Source organism: Centruroides vittatus, unplaced genomic scaffold, assembly GCF_030686945.1.
Source record: "Centruroides vittatus isolate TY-2023 unplaced genomic scaffold, ASM3068694v2 contig_301, whole genome shotgun sequence".
Lineage (NCBI taxonomy): Eukaryota > Metazoa > Arthropoda > Arachnida > Scorpiones > Buthidae > Centruroides > Centruroides vittatus.
Window position 1 is genome coordinate 911975 of NW_027121927.1, and position 20551 is coordinate 932525.

A 20551-nucleotide genomic window follows, 5' to 3' on the forward strand; every position below is an offset into this window, starting at 1 on the left:
CTGATAAAAATTTATGAAATAGACACATTTAATAAACAGTTTCACTTATTTAATTAATTATGAAATTTTGAAGATACATTAATATATGTTTCTTATGTATAAACATATGTATTTTATTATATAATTTATAGCTCCTTGTCCACCTGGATTTGAATGGCAGGAATGTAAAATTCATTGTGATTTTACATGCGCAAATTTTAAAAATGATTTAATATCACAAGGTTATTGCATAGGAGAAAACAAGTGCATTTCTGGATGTACAGACATGACATGTTTATCTCCCAAAGTCTATCGTGATTATCGTACTTGTGTTTCTCTTGATGAATGTCCTTGCTTGAGTGGAAATGGAACATTAATATCAGTAAGTGTAAATAATATTGTAATTATCAATTTATACACTTCATTTAGATATTAATTGTAAAGTGTAAAATATAAATATTATTAAAATTAGATATACAATTATAAGAAAAATACTCAAATATGTAAGTTTATATTTTTAACTACCAGAAACATTTTTATAAATCATTTTGGTTCATCATCAGCTGATTTTAGTCCAAAGAATATATAAAATAATTAATGAGTATATTTAATATAATTAAGAATGAAGAAATCAAAACATTGTCATTTTTAAGGCAATTAATTGTAACAATTAATTAACATGAGTTGATGATAGTGAGTTACAATCTCTATACATAATTTAATATATTTTTTATTATAATACATTGTATTCTAAATTTTGTAAGTGTATTTGAATATTTAAGTTTTTTTTTATTTAGTTTTATTTTAATTCTTAATTAAGATATTTAGATGATTTTTGTATTTTGATAATGTTATATATTCTATTTACTTGTAGATTTCATAATTATAATTTTAAAATCAAATTAACAAAATACATTCACACTAGATTAAAATCAAGTTATATTATAATATATTTTTTTCTGTAGTAAATAGCCATTAAAAACAAAGATAAAAGGATACTTAGAAAATTTTAAATCAAAAATAGTTTGTTTAAATAATTTACAAGAACCAGAAAAACTTTTACTGTGAAAAATGTTTTCAGGAAATATCTATCCCAGGTTTAGATTACTATAAAAGGACATTATTTCATAAGGATTTTTCATAACATTATGAGAGTGTTTTGAGTAATTCATGGTAAATGATAGACTACTTTAAGGTGCGTATATTGAATATTAGAATTTTTGATTTGATAGAAATCGAGTAAAAAAAATAAAAGTGATTTTCTTTAACATTATGTCTATGGAGTATTTTCTATTTAAAAAAATTTATTTGAATCCCTTCTAACCTAGATAATAAAATGAAAAGTGGTTAATAAAATAAAGACAATTAGTAGATGTTTTTGAGATAGGTAGACATGCATCTGCAAAAAGAAATTCCAAAATTTGGAGTTTGGAAAGTTCTAGAATGCTCTAGATGGTTTTGTAATGGCTTTAAGTAAAAAATAATTTATTAAAGTTGATGATAAAAGAAAAAAATCTATTTAATATGAGAGTATAGAAAAATATTTTTAATGTTGAGGCTCACGAAATGTTTAATAATGAAGATTCTCTTTGAATGGATTTTTGTAATTAATTCATTACAACTTTTCAGTAAAATGTTTCTAATTAGAATCAACTGATATTAATTCAATTTTCTTCTTAAAATAAAATAGCTTTTATTTTCAACATTGAATTCACCTTACTCTCTTGTAAGCACTTCCTTACTTATCTCAAAAACATCTACTAATCATCCTTATTTTATTAATCAATTTTCATTTCATTATCCACTTTGGAAGGGATTCAAAAAAAAATATTTTTTTAAATAAAAATTTCTTCATAGACATGTAAAAGAAAATCACTTTTTATTTTTTTACTTGATTTTCACTAAGTCAAAAATTCTAATATTCTAGTACTGTATGCATTTCTAAGTGTTCCAATATTTATCACAATTTGGTCAAAATTGCTCTTACAATGCTATGAAAAATCCTCATGAGATGATGTTCTTTCCTAAAAATGTTTATTACAGTAGACCCCCCTCCTATAACACGGTAGATATGTTCCATGTTATATGAATCCCGTGTTGTACGAGTCACTTAGATTTTACAAATACATGAGCTGTTCACAGCCCAACACTTGTGCAGTTTAGGGGGTACGGCTGTTTGAAAGGTTTTCTTCCATAAAATTAATCGATTCTAGACTAATTTGACTCGAACATTTCCAAAACACGTATAATTTTTTGGGAATAATCTATATAAAAAATGCTGTAAACAAAAAATTTTAGGAATACTTACTGAGTGTGCACCATTTGAAGATGTCATTGATTAAACTTGTTTTTGTTGCAGAGTGGCTCATTGAACAGCAGATGCATTTCCTGATAAGTTATTCTTTCTGCAAAAAATTTACTGAATTTTGGAGACATCATTAATAGAAATATAATTTTTATGGCCTTTTAATAATACATGTTTTTTAGTAGGTCCACTGCTCGTTTAAACTCAACGGTTTGTGCAATTTTCCTTATGGTCCAGATTCAACCAATCTTGTTGAGACACAAGTTGACCATGACAGTCTTTCTCATTCCTTTACCGTGTTATACGAGTCTCTTTTAGCGTGTTATATGAACACGATCACAATTTTTCCACTGTGTTATATGAATTCATCTTATATGATTTTTCTATCGTGTTATAGGGGGGTCTACTGTACATTAAAAAATTTTTCTGGCTTTTATAAGTTATTTAAGCATACTGTTTTTGTTTTTTGGATTATTAAGTTGGAGTTGAGGAATTTAACTAATGAATTTTAAACTTTTCCAAATAAGAAAATTTCCAAAAAACAGAAAGTTAAAAAACACAGACAAATGCTTTTACATATTACTTTCAGTACAGATTTTTAATAGACATTAGATAAATGGAAGATGATAAACATTTTTCGCCCTTTCAATGGCCCTCCTCAGGTTACAAATATGTTTCAAATTTTAAATGAGCTTATACTGTACCTGCAATAAAAGAAGTTTTTACAATGAACTTCTTAAAAAAATATTAACGATAATACACATTCAAAATACAGAGCATTCTAAAATGGAGTGTATTAATAACAGAGACAAGCTAAATTTGCAGCAAGCATTGCTACTCTGAGAATGAATATTGTTTTATTTTTTAAATAGTATATTATAATTTTTTATTTTGAAATGTTTTACATTTTTTTAATTGTTAAATTTTGAAAATATGTTTTAATTTTAATTTACGTAACATCATCAAAGTTTAGAATGCTCCATATTTTGAATGTGTGTTCAAATTTTTTGTAAGAAGTTCATTTGTAAAAAGTTTGTTTATCAAACGTACAAGCTCATTTAAAGTTTTAAAAAGATTTTGTAATCTGAGGAGTGCTACTGAAGTGGTCAAAACAGTTTGTTATCTCCCACTTATCTAATGTCTATTAAAAATCTGTGCTGGAAGTAGTATACAAAAGCATATGTGTGTCTTTCACAAATAAATTCATATTGTACAGAATGGTAACAAACCAAACAGCATAAAGATTAAATTTATAATGACTTTTTATTTTATAAAACTATATTATATTTATATATTATAAATTTTTTGATAGCCTGGAAAAGTAATTTATGATAAATGTGAGAAATGCCAATGCTTAAATGACCGATTAGTTTGCTTAACTATGAGAGAGTGTATGTCTGTATTACCAACTATTCCTACTACAAGAATAGATTTAATTGGTAAGTTGGAATAAATCAAATATAGCAGAAGTTCATTAATCTAGCACTTAAAGGATCAGAGTAACACTGGATTATTGAAAATGCCAGATTATTAGATGTTTTTGTATTTTTTGCAAAATTCAGTCTGAGTAATATGTAGTCTGAACATTGCAGACATCTGAGACTGTGCATTTTGCACCAGTATATGCTACAGCATTCTTTTTAATTAGTCTGAAGATGATTCAGCGCATAACTATTCTGTATTAAGATTGATTGAACCTGAAAAAATATGTTAATAGGAACACATTATTGCACAAAAATAAGCACTGCAATGATTCATGTGCATATATTGTAATATTCACTTTTCAGATATATTATATACATAGAATTTACAAAAGTTACACATGCTTTGAGTATGAAATATTTCTTTTTAGGTGTGTTGCCAAGCAGACAAAATAAGGATTTGGATTCTTGTTCAAACACACAAGAAAGGTGATGCTTTTAAGTCAGATCCTGAAAGATGTTCACACTAATTTGTTCATCAATTGTGGTGTAAACATATATTCAATTTACAAAAGCATCTGACCTGACAAACAAGATGCTGTAACAAAATATATTTTTCTCAGTCACATTACTGTGAACTCAATGATGGCATCTTGGCATGTAACAATGTGCACAACTTCATCCCTACTTTTATCTTAATTTCTTTTCAGAGTCTTTAATGTGTGAAGCTTTGGAAGTGGGCCTAGAATTTGAGGGAAAAAAAATTTTTTTTAAACTGTTATATGGAAGAAAATAATAATAATAATTATAATGTTGTAAAAAGAAACCATCAAACGAAAAACAAATATTTTATGTCCATATAAGGACAAGTCTGTAGAAATTTCTAAGAAAATTGAACTACTCAGATTAAAACAATAGATGAATTTGAGTACTTAGATCGAACATCTTCGATAGGAATTGAATTGTCAGCCAGCGTAGACTCATCCCATGATCTGGGTTACTATCTCGTTACAATTTGTAATGAGGAGCGGGATCAATTAGAGAACAGGGACAAGTCAGCATTGACCTATTGGAATGTTTGATCTGGGACTCAAAAGAAACTTATAAAAACCGTCTGAAAAAAGAATGTGACGTTCTTGGTTCTTGGTTCATAGCGCTCCTCTCACAGAATTTTTTGGTGCTCCTATCCTTCCACACCGAAGGCTTGTCCCAGGATTCGTTTTCCTGTCCTGTCAAGAACCAACTCAAGTTCACCTGGTCATTAGTGGTCGTCGCTTCGGGTTGTACTGTGTGCCCCAGAGCCATTCTTTTCTGTTTCACCTTCGCCGGAGGAACCTAAACGACCGTCAGGACATTTGGACTTTTTTTTATTTTTGAAGGACTTATTTTCCTTTGTTGGATTGACATTATGCCTCTTTGTCAGCTTAGTTGTAAGGAATTTTTATTATTATTAAACGGATTGATGATGGGGAACCCATCTCTGAGAGTTTTTCCTACGTCCACACATTGGTCATGAGTGTGTGACATCCTGACTAATGCAGTTGGTCGGCTAACCTCACAAATGCATTATGTGTTCAAACAAATTTTAATTCAGAGAATACAAAAATGCCAGAATATTATCAAACAATTATGGATTATTGGCTACTTTTCAAAAAATTCTGCATTACAGGACATTTCAGATTATTGGTGATGGATTAATGAATTTCTACTGTAATAAAACAATTGCAAATGACTTTGTGATTGTTTCATTTACTAAAGTTAATTTTAGAAAATACTTTATATATCTTATAATATTTTAGGAACACAGTCTATCATTGGTGAAGATTGTTGGACCAAGTGGATTAATATAGATGATCCTATTTCTGGTGGAGGTGATTTTGAAGAAATAAATACCATAGCTTCTAGATATGATCTTTGTTCTAATCCAATTGAAATTCAATGTAGAAATGCTATCAGTAAGTATTTTTGATGTCTTGTGATATTTTAAATATATAAATATTTGAGGATAAAATTTTTAATAAACTTTGCAATAGTATTATTTTTAGAATGTAAATTAAATGTTTAATTTACAATGCATTGTAATATAAAATTATCATATAAATATGATAATTTTATATTAAAGCCCAAAAGTATTTTGAAAGTACTGTAATAATATTTTTTCATTATGGATATTATTCATTAAATCTATCATTTATAAAAAAATATGTGAAATAAATAGTTTTGTGCAAGGTGGGTGCTCAAAAATGTTATAATCACAAAATGCAGTTAATGGGGTCTGCATTGCAGTTTTTGTAATGTTACCACATGGAGGGCAACACTTTCCTGGACCAAATCATTATAGGTGACAAAATGTGGATTCAATTTGTGAACATGGAGACAAAGTAACAATCAAAGCAATGGATGCCACATGAACTCACTAAACAAACAGAAATCCAAGCAGTTATTATCTAGCATAAAGATTATGGCTACAGTTTTTTGGGACTGTATGGGAGTATTGCTGATACAGTTTATGGAACCTGGAACTACCATTACTTTGCAGGTGTACTTTGAAACTCTAAAAAAACATCAAAGGGTGATTCAGAACAAGGCAAGGCCTATTGTTCTTAGATGTGGTTCTTGTCCATAACAATGCATGTCCATATACAGTCGCACTATAAAGGCATTGCTCCAACAGTTTTGATGGAAGTTGTTTGATACCCTGGCCTACAGCCCCAACCTCATATCAGGTGAGTTTCATTTGTTCTCAAAAATGAAAATGTGGTTGGGGACACAGCAGTTTCAGTCTACTGAGGAACTGACATGGCATTAGTGAATGGCTGAACTCTTTAATGAGGGACTACAGAAATTGGTGTCTTGTTATTATATGCCTGAATTCTGGCGGAACTTACGTTGAGAATTAATTAAGATATGTACATACCTTTTGTGTATAATAAATATAGTTTGTCTTTATTCTTGGTTTTTTACTGCCTACCAGAGATTAATTTTTGAATAGTCTTCGTATTACTTCCATTTTCACTAGCCTGGACATATAAGGTCAGCATTTTGAGTAGAGTTGTATTACTTTTTTTCTTTGTCCCAGCCATCCTTCCATTTTAGTAAAATTTTCATTTTTGTCCTGTTTTATGAAAATTAAAAACGGCTCTCCTATTTGTATATTAAACACATTTATACATTGCAATCTGAAAATTTGATTTGTTAGAAAATGTAAATTATGTATTGATAATGGTCTTAAATTTGAATAGAAACTGCTGAGGAAGATTCACAGATGGCAAGAAATACAGAATAGTTTCAGTGAATTTAAAGAATGTATTACACAAACAAACATGAAATGTGACTATTTGAGCACTAATAAAGACAATAACTAAACACTTGGAGAAATGAAATGAATGAAAAAAAAAAATTGATATAGCTGATAGATGGGTCAAAATATTTAATGGAATGTAGGATTGTAGGATTAGTGGGATAAGGCAACACAAGGATGACCTGCTGAGAGGAAGGACTTCTTGGGAAACTGGCTCCTATTTAGGTGCGAGACTTGTGAAGGAAACAGTAGTCACTGGTTTTATCCAGTTGACACTGGTGGACATTTTAATGAAATGAACAAATATGATCTTGAATTCCAAGATTTTAAAAATTTGATAGAATTAGATCTTTGTTTGCCAGGAATTACAGCTTATGTAGAAAGAATATTTTCAGTTAAGAATTTTGTGTTCAAAAAAGAAATCAAGATTAAATATTGAAATACAATGGGTGATTGGTTAACAAACATAATCCATTCCAAGACTTTGTTTGTTAACCGATTATCGATTTACCATAGGTTTTTATGGGAATTTGATTAATTCGTTCAGGAGACTCCAAAAAATATATATATATATATATATACTTTCTTACCACATTTATTTATATGTAATAATAAAAATACATATATATGCAGTCTTGCATTTCTATTAGTTATGTTTTTTCCATTTGTGAAGTTAAATAATCTGTCTAATGTCAATTGCTTTACTCTCTTCTTCAGGATTTTTCAGAAGTAATTAATAGCATTGTAATTGTAGAGATCCCTGAGCCTATTAACCTCAACCTAGTTTGGATATCATTCTAAGACTGTTGTTCTGACATCCTCCCACTTCTTCAAAAGATCTTTAATAGCAGATGTTTGTATTAATCCTCTTTTTCAGAAGAAAACACATCTAGCCGAGTTTCTTGGTGTGCTTCATTCAAGAGTTCTTGACGTTCTTCTGTCGTCACATCCATTTCAGGTTCCATTATGAGCTCTTCAATGTTCTTTATTTCTCAGATGTGATTTTTGTTACACCTTTAGCTGCTTGAGTCTTCTTGATTATACTGTATCTTTCTTAGATAAGATTGAACTGTGGCCTGCTATAGACCTGTTCAAACCATACTGCCCAGCAACATCAGACATCTTCTGCCTACTCTCTACCTTTGCTATTATAGTCTCATCTTTCGAAAATAAAAATGGACACAAAACTTAACGAGTGCCACCTGACAGTTTTGCGAATACTATAAAAAAATTGTTTCTGTCAGAAAAATTAAAGGCTGGAATTACAAGGGAGAGTTTCAAAGTTCGGAGGAATACTATCCAATCATTATATACCAGGTCGAGCATCGATGTCGATGTCACCTGTGCTCTAAAAAGTTTCGAATTGTTGCCTGAAAACAAGGGAAGACCAATCAGTATTCATTATTTTACGTCACTTCTTTTTGTGTTTGTTCTAGCGAGGTGTTTGTTATCCAATCATGTGTTTGTTGTCTGAACATAAAAAATCTTACACAAAAGTGTTCATTATCCAATTTGTTTGTTAACTGATCACCCACTGTAATGCTAATTATAAAGCAAAATTGAAATTTACAATGTGATAAATTTTACAATAAAATTGCAAGTCTTGGGAACTTGCAACAAAAGGAGCTCCACACCTGTGAAAGGACGTTACTATTCTTGTAATTGATAGCAGGATTTTTCTTGCTTGTTTTGTAAATCTCCAGTTTTTCTAGATATTTAAGATGATGAACTATTTTGTGTGATGTATAAGTTGGGCATTGTCTAGATCAGTGGTTCTCAAATTGGGTCCGTGGTCCTCTAGAGGTCACTTCAGGCAAAACAAGCTTCAGGTGCACCCATTCCATTGAATGTACATTTAATGACTAAGATTTGCCATTTTCTGAATAAATAATTGTTTGTCAAAAAATGTTTTGGTAACAGTAGCCTATATGTTAATTGAAGTTAATTTTAAAACGTCTGTGAGCAATCTAAAAAGTTGTAAAATGACTGTCACACAAGAAATCCTAAAAAATTTGAGAACCATTGGTATAGATGCACTTGAACTTGGTGTTCCATTGCAAAGGTTGTATATGGTTCAGTTGTGTCTCTGTAATTGATGTTAGATGTTTCTTTAAATTGGAGCTTATGAACCATGGCTCCAATGTATTTTAATTGATGGCCAATTTGTCAGCCATTAATTGGAATGTTTGATTTAAAACCATTATTTTTTATAACTGTTTTGTAACCTGAAGATAATTGCTTAAAGTAGTTGAAAACATTTGTTTTTTGTTAAATTTATACCTTTTGTGCTAGACTTTAGGTTTTTATTTGCATTTCTTTAATCTTGTCCAATTTTTTAAGTTTTTTGTAGTTTATGATATATTTAGTTTTATTTTTAAATATATTCTCCTATTATAAATAAATGCTCTTTTTAAAATAATTTAATGGAAAAGTTAACACAGTTAATATAAATAAATTTATTATTTTCTGGTTAATAAATATGTATTTTATTTAATAGTTTATATAGTATAATTAATATTTCACAAATTAATATTTTAGCCAAAGTGGATGCTAAAGATAGTAATGAAGATGTTACATGTGATAAAAATGTTGGCCTCCAATGTTGGAACAGTGTTACAGTTTGCAATGATTATGAAGTTCGGTTTTTTTGTTCTTGTTCAAGTAAGTATTACAGGAAATCCTTGTTAGTTTGAAATTCAAGAGATGAAATAATTGTGATTTCAAATTATCTGAGATTTATCTATATCTATACAATATACCAAATGCCATGTTACTAATGTAATTCGTTTAGCAAACTGAATACGGTTATGTATACAGAACGCTATTTTCTTTAATTAATAATAATAATAATATAAATGTGAACGTAAACAGCACACATCCAATGAGAATCTCACAGGTTACCTGATAGGTTTTATAAAAAGTAAAGCAAAATTCCTTGAAATGTAGCTCAAATTATTTTTAAAGTGGCCCAGAAAGTAGTAAGTCATCCAAATGTAAAACCTAGTGCACTATGAATATCTCAATCTGCTACTTGTAGCCCAATCTTGCAATCTCAAAAATCAGCTGTATTTTATAAGAGAAAAAAGGGTACTCCACATACCTATGGACTAACCTTTTTTTATCTTGACATCTAAAATATGTTGTTGTAAATACAAAGCCATATTGACTTGATTAGAGTTGTTCTTGGTCTATTGCTCTCTTATAGTGTGGAGGCACTTCAATCTAAATGAATGAGTTAACATACACATATCACAATTTGGACAGAATTTTTACTTTAAATTACCAAGTAGCTGTATTTTGAACCAACAGAATTCCTTAACATATAAATCTCTATAGCCCAGTCAAGTCAAATAATATAATTACAAACTAATGGGCTTTCAAGCTATTTGAGTTTGAATTAATGAGGATTTCCTGTATTTTTCTTGGAAAAATATATTATTAAATTGATAAAAAATTTTTAAAGTTGGTATTAAAATTATATTAAACAAATATATGAATAATATATTTCATTAATTTAATTTTATTGTTTTGTTAAACTCTTTTTGTTCAAGTTCAGATTAAATATTTATTGTTGCAAACAATGGACATGAGACAAATTCTTATAAGAAAGAGTTTATTGAATTTAATGTGACAAAAATTTGAATACTTAAACAACTTGAAGTAAATAAGACACAAGAAAAAACTCAATGAGAAAACTTTTATTAAGTTCTAATTCAAGATAAAAATTAAACAGAGATTGATCTCTGAGAAGTTATAGAATAGGACGGTTTCATAAATGTTCCTCTATTTGAACAGTTTGAAATATAAACATGATTCTCTCTCATTGGACAAAGATACAGCCGACAGAAATCCACTTTGCAGCACTTGTCTACAATTTGTTCTTTCTGAATATACATTCAGAAAGAACAAATTGTAGACAAGGGGCCAACTTTTATGTTGAAATTCAGTGGTATTAATGTCTTGTCATTATTACCTAACTTATTAATTAATTAAAAAATTTATTATGAAATTAATAATTAATCAAGAATTTAATGATTTTTTTATAATTAAATTAGTGAATGCAAAACTGTGTGATACAATAATCCATTATAATGAGAGAGACACAGGCTGCTGTAAATGATCCATAATAGAGAAATTCATTTACATCAGAATCCATAATAACAAACAGGTTTGCATATACAAGAACATCAGGCTCATTTGGACATAAACTAGCATCCATAATATTGCAAAGTCCATTATATCAAACTTTAACTGTATAATGTTTTAATATTCTAATTAAATTCAGTATGAGATTCTTTTGAATATTTTTTCTAAATGAAAGAGTGATAAACACTAAAAATATTTTAAAAGGAATAAATATAATTGAGTTTAAAAAAGTACTGTTTATTGGTTTTATTTAATGTTATAAATCTTAAAATTTTTGAATATAGGTATCAGTCCTGTTATATCCCAAGAGAATGTTACTATTGCTTCACCACCTGCTTGTAAACAGGGATGGTCAGATTTCTTTAATAGTCGTACAGTAGATGACTATGGTGATTATGATACTTTACAACTTGTTCAGAGTCAGAACGGAATTATTTGTTATGGTGGAACAATCAATAGTGTTAAATGTTACACTAAGCAATCACAGTTACCACATTATCAAGCAGGGCAAAGATTTGTTACTTGTGACCTTCAGAAAGGATTATTATGTGAAAATTCAAAACAGTTAAATGGAGAAAATTGTTTTGATTATCAAATTAGCTTTTATTGTGATTGCTATGAACAAACAACTGAAGAATTTAGTTCTACAGTTCCATCCTTGACTTCTACCGAATCAGAAGGTACTTTTTAATTTTTTCAGTCTACTTAAATTAAATGACTTAAATTTTTGTTTATTTTATTATTAAATTTATGTTTTGAAATGTTCAAATAAAAATATTTCAGAAGAGGAGGAAGAAGAAGAGGAAGAGACTGAGGAGGAAGAGGAAGAAAAGAAAGAAACAGGAGGAGGAGGAGGAGGTGTTGGTCCATTCGGTACAACTGTTGCACCATGTTCTTATTGGTCAGACTGGATTAATGATAATAGTCCATTAAAAAATGCTGGAGATTTTGAGAATATTACACCTATTAATTTGAGGACAAAATATCATTTCTGTAAAGAGGTAATGATATTAAGTATATTGTATACAATAGAATTTAGGTAAGAAATTTTTCAAGAGACTAATTTAAAAACTTCTTAAGCAGAAGTGAAAATAATATAGCTTTTCTTCCAATAATCCATATTTATTATTTAATGTTTTGCAACATTATGGGGAATTATGCTTGTATGGTATTTATTTAGATATTTGTTTAATGTAACCTGATTTATCTATTTTGTTATGTAAAAAAGATATTAATAATATAAAAGCCATCATCTGTGTATGTGTGAATTCCTTATACTCCTGCAATTTTTGTCCAATCCAGATGAAATTTTGGTTATATTCATTTTATGTTCTAACAGAAAGTATAGGCTACTTATTCTGTGGAAATATTAGCTATAGAATAAATGTTTTATCAATTTCGGATTGGTGATCACACTTATGTTGCAGTAACGTCAGTGACCTCATTTAGTTTATGATTGACAAGGGAATTTCTCTTAAGTTGCATTTTTAAATATTTTGACAAGTGGCATATTTAAATCTGACTTAATTAAATTTAAACTTTAAAAAAAAGATAGCTGCATCATGTCACTTCTATAACAAAATTTAAAAAAAATTGTTTCATAGTTACCATGTGACATTCTATTATCCAATTGGAATTAATGATCTAACAAGCCTGTTATTTAAAATGTATTATCGTGTTTCAGTTATGTTTCGATCGGACAGTACAAGGACACTATTGAATTTGTAGAAATATTAGTTATTCTTCTTGAATTTCTTAAGATCTATACTCTTCTCAATTCTTCAATCTCTACTTTTTTTTATGAAAAAGTAGAGATTGAAGAATTATCATGCTTGATGGGAGAATTTCTAGTGTTTTATAATTTTCATAAACAAAACCACAGATGTGCAAATACTGTACTAAAATTCTTTGAAGACTTACAGTATCACTCATACTGGAAGTGCTTGTCAGAACTTACTATTTGTTGCAAGCATTATTGTCAAATAATTGTTTAAGAAAATTATAAAATTTGTATTTATAAATCCATGGTCTATAAATATTACATAAAAAGGACAAATTTATTTCATCTAGGAGAAAACAGGAAAAATAATTTTTGTTTGATTGTCAAATACATAATTTATTTCCAAAGTTGAAAAATGCTAGACATTGGTAGTATAACATTTTAACACATTAAGTACCACAATAGAAAAGTATAATGTACATACGTAACAAGCCAACAACTACCAAATTATATCGAGCTATTATATCATGATTATTTTAAAATTAATTACTAAATAATTTTAATATAATCTAGAGTCTGATATAATCCAGTAGTTGTTGCTTCTTATGATGGATATTTAATATAATTTTGTCTTTATCGTTGAAAAACATTTTTTTTTTCAATTTTTAGGTATGTTGCAGAATTGTATATGTGGCCTGTATGATCTTTTTCTGATTATGTTGACACTTTGTATTATCATTAGGTTTTGAATTTAGCAGAACATCTACTACATAAATGCATAAAGTTTAGATTGCATAAATCAACTGATATAAATTTACTAAAAAACAGAATAATCATTAAAATTATATACTTACTGTTTTTATTCATTAACAAAAAATGAAGATTGTTTCTTGAATATTTGTTTTTGTGTTAGTGTATTTATTCACATTCATTGTGGAAGAAAAACATTAGGAAAGACAAATTTTGCATATTTTTCATATTTTATAGGGGAAAAAATTAAATTTCTATTAGCATTCTGTCATAAAAAAATTACTGGGCCAAGTGCAATTTCTATTTCTAGAGGCTAGCTATTTCTATTATATTTATATGGTATAGTGTCGCTCCAAAGTAAACACAGTACAGATTTTCATGTGTTGCATAGTTGCATCACATGGTGCTTAATATGTTAATCAATAATAGTTAATTATGTTGGGATTTTATCATGTTTATATTAAATTTGAATAATTTTAATATTGTATTGATAATTAAATTACTGTTTATGAAGCAGTTTACATAATTTGAATATATCAAGTGATTCAATAAATAAATAAACAAAGCTTACTGGAATTGTTTCTATTCAGTAAAATAACAACTTTTTTTTTTTAGTCACATAAGCATAAGCAGTCGGTGAACAGGAATGTTGATTCTATGGTACTGGCAACATTTGCAAAAGAGCAAGGGATAATGGTATTTTGGGATAAAGCCTCAATTGTGAGGGCTGCAAGATCAAGACAAGCTGTTAAGCACATTGAAAAACTGGAAATACACAGAGCTCATTTAACCACAAACTGCATCAACCATAGATATGCGGACACGTTAGCTTCAGCCTGGAAATCCTTCTTTGATAACGTAAATTAACAGAGCATTGTTTAAGCGACAGAGCATCATTAAAACGCCACTTTTAGTTTATCGTTATATTTAATGTAAATATTTTTATGATGCCTAGGTAGCTATGTTACTACCTTTCTGTTTTTTACCTTTGGATTAACACGCAAGCGCATTACCGACAATTTGCGCGAGCACAATAGAAGTTCATTTATATTTCATAAATTTAGAACTCTTAGTTCTTATTTTCATAATTTTATAATTCTACGTTCTTTTTTGCTGTATGTTTAACTGATGAAGGCTGCTTAAAGCAGTTGAAAACGTTTTTACGTAATTAAAATACTGCTGGAATGAAAAAAAGGTTGTTATTTTACTGTATAGAAACAATTCCAGTAAGCTTTGTTTATTTATGGAATAGAAATGTAAATTTTAAATTACATAGTGTTTTTTTTTTTATAAAATTGAAAAAAATTATTTCTTTGTCTAAGAAAGCTTTTTAAAATTAACATTACAATGGAGTAAGACTGCTACATTTTTATTATTAATTATTTTATTTATAATTTACTGAATATTTAAAACTTGAATATTTTAGGGTCGCATTACAGATATTGAATGCAAAGATGTAAAATTTAAAGAGGATTACACATTAAGTAAGGAAACTGATGTTACATGCAGTTTAGAAACAGGATTGAAATGTTGGAATAAAAAACAACAGTTTGGTTTATGCTCTGATTACATGATTCGTTATTTCTGTTCTTGTGGTAAGCTTTTTGAAATATTTATGTATATAAATAACAGATTATACTGTGAATTATATACATACATGCACACACACACACACAACACACACACACACACCACATATATATATAAGTGTATGCATGAGAAGAGCATTAGTATAAAAAAATTATATAGAGAAATTCGTAGATTAGGTTGATTGATTGAATTAAATAATTTTTTAAATAATAAAATTAATTAAAATTTTATTTATGATATTAAATATGAAATTTAAATTTTGAATGCCATTTCACATATAATTCACAGTATAATCTGTTATTTATATCATTTTAACATGATGACTGCCAGTATGTCATTAGATGACAAGTTCTCTGATGACACTTTCAGTTAGACATATTTTATGTAATAATTAATTTATAACATTTATTCTTCAGTTAAATGTGTAACAAACCTCTATACAAGTCAGGGCCGGCCATCGGGGGGTGCGGCGGATGCTACGCACCGGGGCCCCGCGATTGAGGGGGCCCCAACATTATCAAGAATGCAGTATTTTTAGTAATTTTTCTGAAGTAATTAATGTATTAGCAAGAACAAAATCACGCTTTAAATAAACATGCATTAATATATGTTCGTGTTTGTAAATTTTTTTATTTTAGAAAAACATTTGGGCCCAAATAGTTTCTTGCACCCGGGCCCCTTTATCGAGAAGGCCGGCCCTGATACAAGTTATCTTGTAAATAGTATATGAAATAGAAAATTCTTGACAGTGGCCAACTATGAGATAATTTAATCAACTCGGATAAAACCAAATATAATTTGAGATTTTAATAATGGAATAATTAACAAGACTCAAAAAGCTAGAATTTTAATACTTGAACATTAAGTTATTCAAAAATTATTAATGAAAAAGAATATGTTCCAAATAATCAGCACATTATATTTGAGACAATAATTATCTTCATATTATTTATGAAAGAATACAGTTTTTAAAAAATTGAATAAATTCATTTAAGCAGATTTCAACTGATTTCTTTATTGTAAGGAGTAATTTTAGACTTAACCCTTATACTGGAATGGAAGAGAATATTTTGTGCCTGCTATTTATGGTAATATTGGCTTCCATGAATTTCTTTATACTTAATAACTTAGAAATGATTAACCTGCTGCCAGGTTTTACCAAGCAAGAATCAAACATGCTGGTGAAAAGGTGAAATTGTGATATTTCTGTAACTTGTTACAAAAAATTAAAATTTTTTTCCATATCTTAATAAATTGCACAAAGATATTAGTATCAAATCAATATTATTTTATCCACTAATTTCATATTGATTTAATTAATACCTTTCATAAGATTTTCAAGACTACAGAATGTTTTTATACATCTTGTTGATTTAGCTTAATAATAAATGAATCTCTGTCTGCTAGAAATAGTGTGTGAAAGGTTTTTTGTGCCTACGATAATAAATGAATATATATACATACCTATAATTGAATATTTTATATATCTATTCAAATTCCAGACTTTACAAAGATATTTTGAAAATGGCATATACTCTTAGTATTGTAGAAAATAATTGGGAGAGATACATTATATAAATTTTGAGGAAGTCAAACTATATATTATTCAAATATGTTTACATATTCATTTATTATAAATTTAAATTGGCAAAATAAAAAAATTCATAGTTGTTTTCAAAGCTATAGTTTTTTACAATAATAATAACAGTAATAGTTTTTAAATAAAATTATTGAATATTTATATTAACATTATTTTAATAAAAACTTATTTTAATACTTTCTTAATTTTTTATTTAGAGAAACCTACATATACAACTATTTCATATATTGTGACAACAGTTCCCAGTGTTGCATGTAAGTATTTTTACATGCATTATATAAACTTTAATATTTCAATATACCATTGTTTTGATAGATGGACAACTACTATCCATGAATAATCAAATACTTTATAATATTAGGTCTGATATCTCAAATATTATGTGCATAAAAAATAAATTTGAATACTACAAATACCTCCAATATCATGCCAGACATATAGTCTCTTGGTAAATTCAGAAGTACCAAAAGGAGGGCTATTTCAAAAATTAAAATTATTTCAATAATTGATAAGGATCTTTTATTAACACACACATGATGATTGTATTGCAAATAGTCCAATAAACAATATTCATCACCATAAATCTTTTTAAAAAAAGTTTTAAATTTGAGAAAGTTAATTTTAAGTTTTTTCATCTGTCAATGACATCCCCTTGTATCTATCACTGAGTACAGACAGTACCTCTGGCTTAATTGTAGCAAGAAAAGAAGCAACATTTTCTGCCTTCAAGAAGTGGAGCAGATCTTTACGAGCCTCAGTAGGAAGAGAGCTCCTGGTCTAGATCACATTACTCAAGATATTTCCCTTCAGATCTGGAAGACAAACTCAAATCAAATCCTGGATATGTATAACCATTGTTTACTTTTTGGCATTTTTCCTGAATCCTGGAAAATTGCACATATAGTGCCTATTCTTAAGCTTGGTAGTCAGGATAGCTTTTTTCACATCTCTCTCTCACCAATCTTGGGAAAGGGTCAAGAGGCTGCTCACTAACACACTGAACATTTCTGGAATCAACCTGCTCTCTCAACAATCAACAATTCAGATTTCATAAATAAAGATCTGCTCTGGACGGCATCTTTACTGCTGTGAAATCAATCACCTCCATCTTCAGTGGTTACAAGTATATTCTTGGCATAAGCCTGGACAAACAGAAAACCTTCAATAATGCATGGTGGCCACTGATCCTTCTTCATCTTTGAGACATGAACTGCCCAGCAAACATATACTTCACTATAAAGGACCATCTATGAAACAGGAAAGTTGTCATCACTTTTTGGCACTCTTACCTTCCAGACAGATATGGTTAGGGCTCCCCCAGGGCTCTGTGTGTGGGCCTCTCTTATGGGTTGTCTTCTTCAACTCATTTCTCAACCAAAACTTTGGTCAGGACCACATTATAGCCTATGCAGATGATGTGCTAGTCCTCGTCAGAAGTAAATCCCACTTTGATCTGGAATATTGTGCCAACCATATTCTCAGGAAAATACAAGTTTGGGATTCAAATTATAAGCTGAATTTCAATTTTGAATAAACTCAGGCAATTGTTTTCAGCAAACCACATTTTTATGCTAGAGTTCCTACTATAAAATTTAACAACAATTTCATCAAAGTGGTCAAGAGTCTTTGATATCTGAAAGTTGTACTTGATCACAAGCTTCTCTGGACTGTGCATATTGATTTTATCACAAAGAAAACTGCAAAAGTCTTTTACCACTTCTTTACAAGAACACCTGGGGCTTCAATTCAGGAGCTATGAGCATAATTTATGACTAGGTGTTCTTCATCATCATTTCATATGCTTGTGACACTTGGGGACACTGTCAGTAAATCTTATCTTGCACACAAACTCATCTCTGCACAAAGGAAGCCCTTCTGTACATCACAAAGGGTTACCATACCTGTTCAACTAAGAGTTTTTAGATTGCCTAACTAAGACTCTCTGATTGATCTTACCATTACCAAAATGGCCAATCAATCTTATCATTAAACTAACTAATCTTGGCCAAATCTAAACTCAAGCATGGGATTGACATTAATACTAGTACCATTTACCTTCAAGCAAACTCTCTTAAGATTCCCACATGTTTTCAAGAAACCATATATCTGTTCTTTATCTATAAATTTAATACCAAGTTTCTCGCCAATCCTAACCTTTAAGTTTATACTGATGGCTCCAAAATGACTGGGGGACTGTAGCTTTGTAATCTTTGATCTTGGGCAGGAGATCTTCAGAAATTTAAATTGCATTGTCATTACAGCATATTCTAAGCAGAGCTAGTTGCCATCCTCCATGCCATCGGATAAACTTCTTCCAACTATAATAACAAATGCATTTCTATTTTTACTGATGGTGACTCTGCAGACAAACTCCTAAGCAACATTACTTTTCATCCATTGGCCATTGAGTTACACCATGCACTCATTCTCTTTGGCAATACTTACATTTTTTGGACAAGGGCACATGTCAGAAATGAGGGCAACGAGCATACTGATGCCCTCACCAGGTCTACCATCACAGACCCTAATCTGGAACCTATCTACTGTAAAATGCTGCTGGACATTCCAGATTCTTGGGTGTCAGATTAATAAAACTTTACTATATTACATTTAAAATTTTAAAAACAAATTCTTTTAAACACTTTAACTTTTATTGTGTATTAAATATTAATGCATTAAAATTAATTAATTATAAAAATAGTAAGTTTTACAAATACATTATTTTCAATGTATGCATAAAATTATGGATAAAAAATATTTCAAAATGTTGATAGTTTCTTAAAATTTAGCTCAATAAATAATATTCTCAAAAACTTTAAAATGTTAACTAAACAAAATTTAAAAATTTAATATGTAAAAGATTTTAAGTTATTAAATTATTTAATTAAGAATTTTAATTTTAGTTTCATTAATTTTACATATACAAAATCTCAAGATATGAAGTTGTTAAAAATGCAACTGAACTTTTCAGTAGTTTACAGTAGAGCATCGATTATCCGAAATAATTCAGGACGGGTTGTTCGGATAATTGATTTTTCGGATAACCAATTATGTACGAAAAAATATTAACCTATCCAATGTTGAAATTCATTCAAATCCTGGTGCATCCTTAAGTACCCTGACCCTGTCATGGTCATGCCAGTGCTGCCAGTTAAAACACACACCAACAAAAATAATATTGGAGTAGCCCAAGACATAGCCAAATATTGCAGTGTCACAGCACTTGCAGAAATTTAAATTTGTCGACTGGAATGCTTTTGATTAACCAATGTTTCAGTTGATTTATATTCGGATAATCGATGCTCAACTGTAATATTATAATTATATCTAAGTTAATGGCTTTCATCTGTTAAGAAAATGTATTATATTATTTTTTTTTTGTTTCAGATGAATGCTGGGATTACATTCCTTTAATTAATGGTGAATCTTCTCCATTACCTGATTTTAATATAAAGGCATCCAGCAGTTTGAATTCAAAGTCTGGACCAAATAATGCTAGAATATCAACAGTGTCTTCTAAGTATTCAGGTATAGTCAATGAAATGTGGTTATGAGACAACAATTAGATTGATATTACATTATATTTATTTAACTTCTTGTATGTATTTTAAGCATTAAAACTGTAAATGTTATAAGATTATACAAAATTATTTATTAAATTCTGAATTAATGCTTTGTATTAAAAATCATAAATATAATTAGCATTTGGCAAGAATATATTTATTTTTAATTTTTTATT

General features: G+C 29.0%; 1 protein-coding gene across 1 annotated transcript in view; it reads left to right on the forward strand.

The window, feature by feature from the left end:
* LOC136972710 (uncharacterized) overlaps positions 1-20551 on the forward strand; it is a 300363-nt gene that overhangs the window by 164274 nt on the left and 115538 nt on the right. Inside the window, exons 100-108 of the mRNA XM_067267318.1 lie at positions 132-361; positions 3597-3723; positions 5505-5660; positions 9545-9667; positions 11437-11832; positions 11936-12153; positions 15049-15217; positions 17010-17066; positions 20200-20340. Of these exons, the coding sequence (XP_067123419.1) occupies positions 132-361; positions 3597-3723; positions 5505-5660; positions 9545-9667; positions 11437-11832; positions 11936-12153; positions 15049-15217; positions 17010-17066; positions 20200-20340 (1617 nt within the window). The remainder of the gene's footprint in view (positions 1-131; positions 362-3596; positions 3724-5504; positions 5661-9544; positions 9668-11436; positions 11833-11935; positions 12154-15048; positions 15218-17009; positions 17067-20199; positions 20341-20551) is intronic.